This window comes from Sphaeroforma arctica, assembly GCF_001186125.1.
Source record: "Sphaeroforma arctica JP610 unplaced genomic scaffold supercont1.5637, whole genome shotgun sequence".
In the NCBI taxonomy this organism is placed as follows: domain Eukaryota; class Ichthyosporea; order Ichthyophonida; genus Sphaeroforma; species Sphaeroforma arctica.
In genome coordinates, this window is record NW_014034921.1 from 1 (window position 1) to 1,904 (window position 1,904).

General features: G+C 39.3%; 1 protein-coding gene across 1 annotated transcript; it reads right to left on the reverse strand.

Moving 5' to 3' along the window:
- Window positions 1-768: 768 nt before the first annotated feature.
- On the reverse strand, window positions 769-1,387 carry SARC_15114 (hypothetical protein; the record flags this gene model as incomplete). The annotated part of the gene is made up of 2 exons (XM_014290760.1): window positions 769-976; window positions 1,175-1,387. Coding segments are annotated over 2 exons (421 nt in total), but the record flags the coding sequence as incomplete, so codon positions are not given.
- Between the last annotated feature and the right edge of the window lie 517 nt (window positions 1,388-1,904).

The window sequence follows — 1,904 nt, forward strand, 5'->3', positions numbered from 1 at the left end:
GTATATATACCAGTGCACTAATCAGTCAATTAGACTGACAAATATGACTAATTGATTATGACAAGTCCAAATACTAGCTATATATATATATATACATATATACATATACACATACACATACATATACATATACATATACATATACATATATATATATATTGTAATTGGTGTGACATGTGTGACACTGAGTCCATGTGATGCATGACAATGTGTCCACGTGACGTATGACTGTGAGTCATACGTGACGTGCGATGCTGGGTCTGTGTGACGTGTGAGGCTGAGTCCGCGAGTGGACTTGTGTGTATGATGGTGGTTTGGAATGTGCATATTTTGCATAGAGCTGGGTGGAATGTTGTAAACTAAAGACTTACTTAATGTAAGCCAGTAGTATGCACACATAGAGCTAAGTCTCTGTGATTGAATATGAGTATGTAAGTAACTTAGAGTTTAGACTTGAAAGCTGTAAAGTAGTGTAAAATGTATGGGTGATGGCGACAGTAACCAGAAGGCAACGGTCGCCATTAGTATAGCTAGCAGTTAGCGTTCATAAGGAACTAACCTGTAATAGGTGCCATATGGGCGAGGGCTAGCGTATATAACTAGATGAAGTAATCAGTCTTCATAGTTTCTAGGAGCTAATACACTACTTTAATATTCAGTAAAAGTTACATACATTCCAGTTTGGATTTGTTAGTTTTGCACTTGGAAAATGTTCACAATATATATATATATATATATTTATATATGTGTGTATTGATAGGTACACACGTGTACCCTCACCTGGCTTATTCACCCTCTTATCATCCGTACGTGTGGCACTGGTTATAGGCATCACCAATGTCATTCCATGCTTGTGCGTGTCTTTCTTTGGCTTAGTAGGTATGAGGGCTGTTGTTTGCGCGTACAGCTCTTCTATTAAGGCAGTCATGGGCTTTGTGTCTTTGGGAATGTGTCCCTTAGTCTGTAGGAACACCACCTGCATTGACGGGGCGACGCCGGGTTGGGTTGCCATGGTAACGAATAAAGCATATTTAAGTACGGACGTATACATGCGCACGTTTGCATGTATATATCTGTTCGTATAGTAAGTATTAACGCGTACGTATACATTTTTTGCATGTAGATATCTCCTAGTCCAGTAAACGTTTACGACTATGTGTATATACGTTTGTACCTGTTTGTACAACTCGTGCACAAAGTATGCGAGGCATTGCATAGATCCTGGGTCTATCAGGCCGTTCTCGTCGACCAATAAGATGGCCGCAAACTCCTGAGTACGAGCTAAAAATAGAACCAGTTGGAATGCGGCTGTGTACAGCGAATGGCGCTGAACGACCTCTGAGACGGAGTCGTTGCATAGCAACCGAACCAACACACTACGGATAGCCTGTGAGTGTAAGGTTATGTGATACGGACAATAGGGTGCTAAATTGAGTAAGTGCAGGGTTTTAGGGTTTAGGGTTTGGATAGTATTCAGCAACAGGGATATGTGATATAGACAGTAGGGAGTTATATTATTAGGTCTAGGGTTTACATCATTGAAAATGAGCAGTGAGACATATGTTTATGTGATATAGACAGTATGTGTTATCTTAAGTAAGTGTAGGGTTTTAGGGTTTAGGCGTTGAGATTTAGGTATTATTGGGGTTAAGCAGTGTGAATATACGTAAAGAACGGCATAACAATGGAATGGAGAGTGGATAAGAACACATGGCAGAGTGATCCGTGGAGAAGAAGCAGTAAAGGGACACGTACAGTACAGCACAACAGAAAATGAATAAGTACGTCGCACAGCAATCGTGCCTATATATATATATATATTATATATACATATATTTAAATAATGTATATATATATATATAATACATACATACACACACACACACACTCTCTCACTCACACAC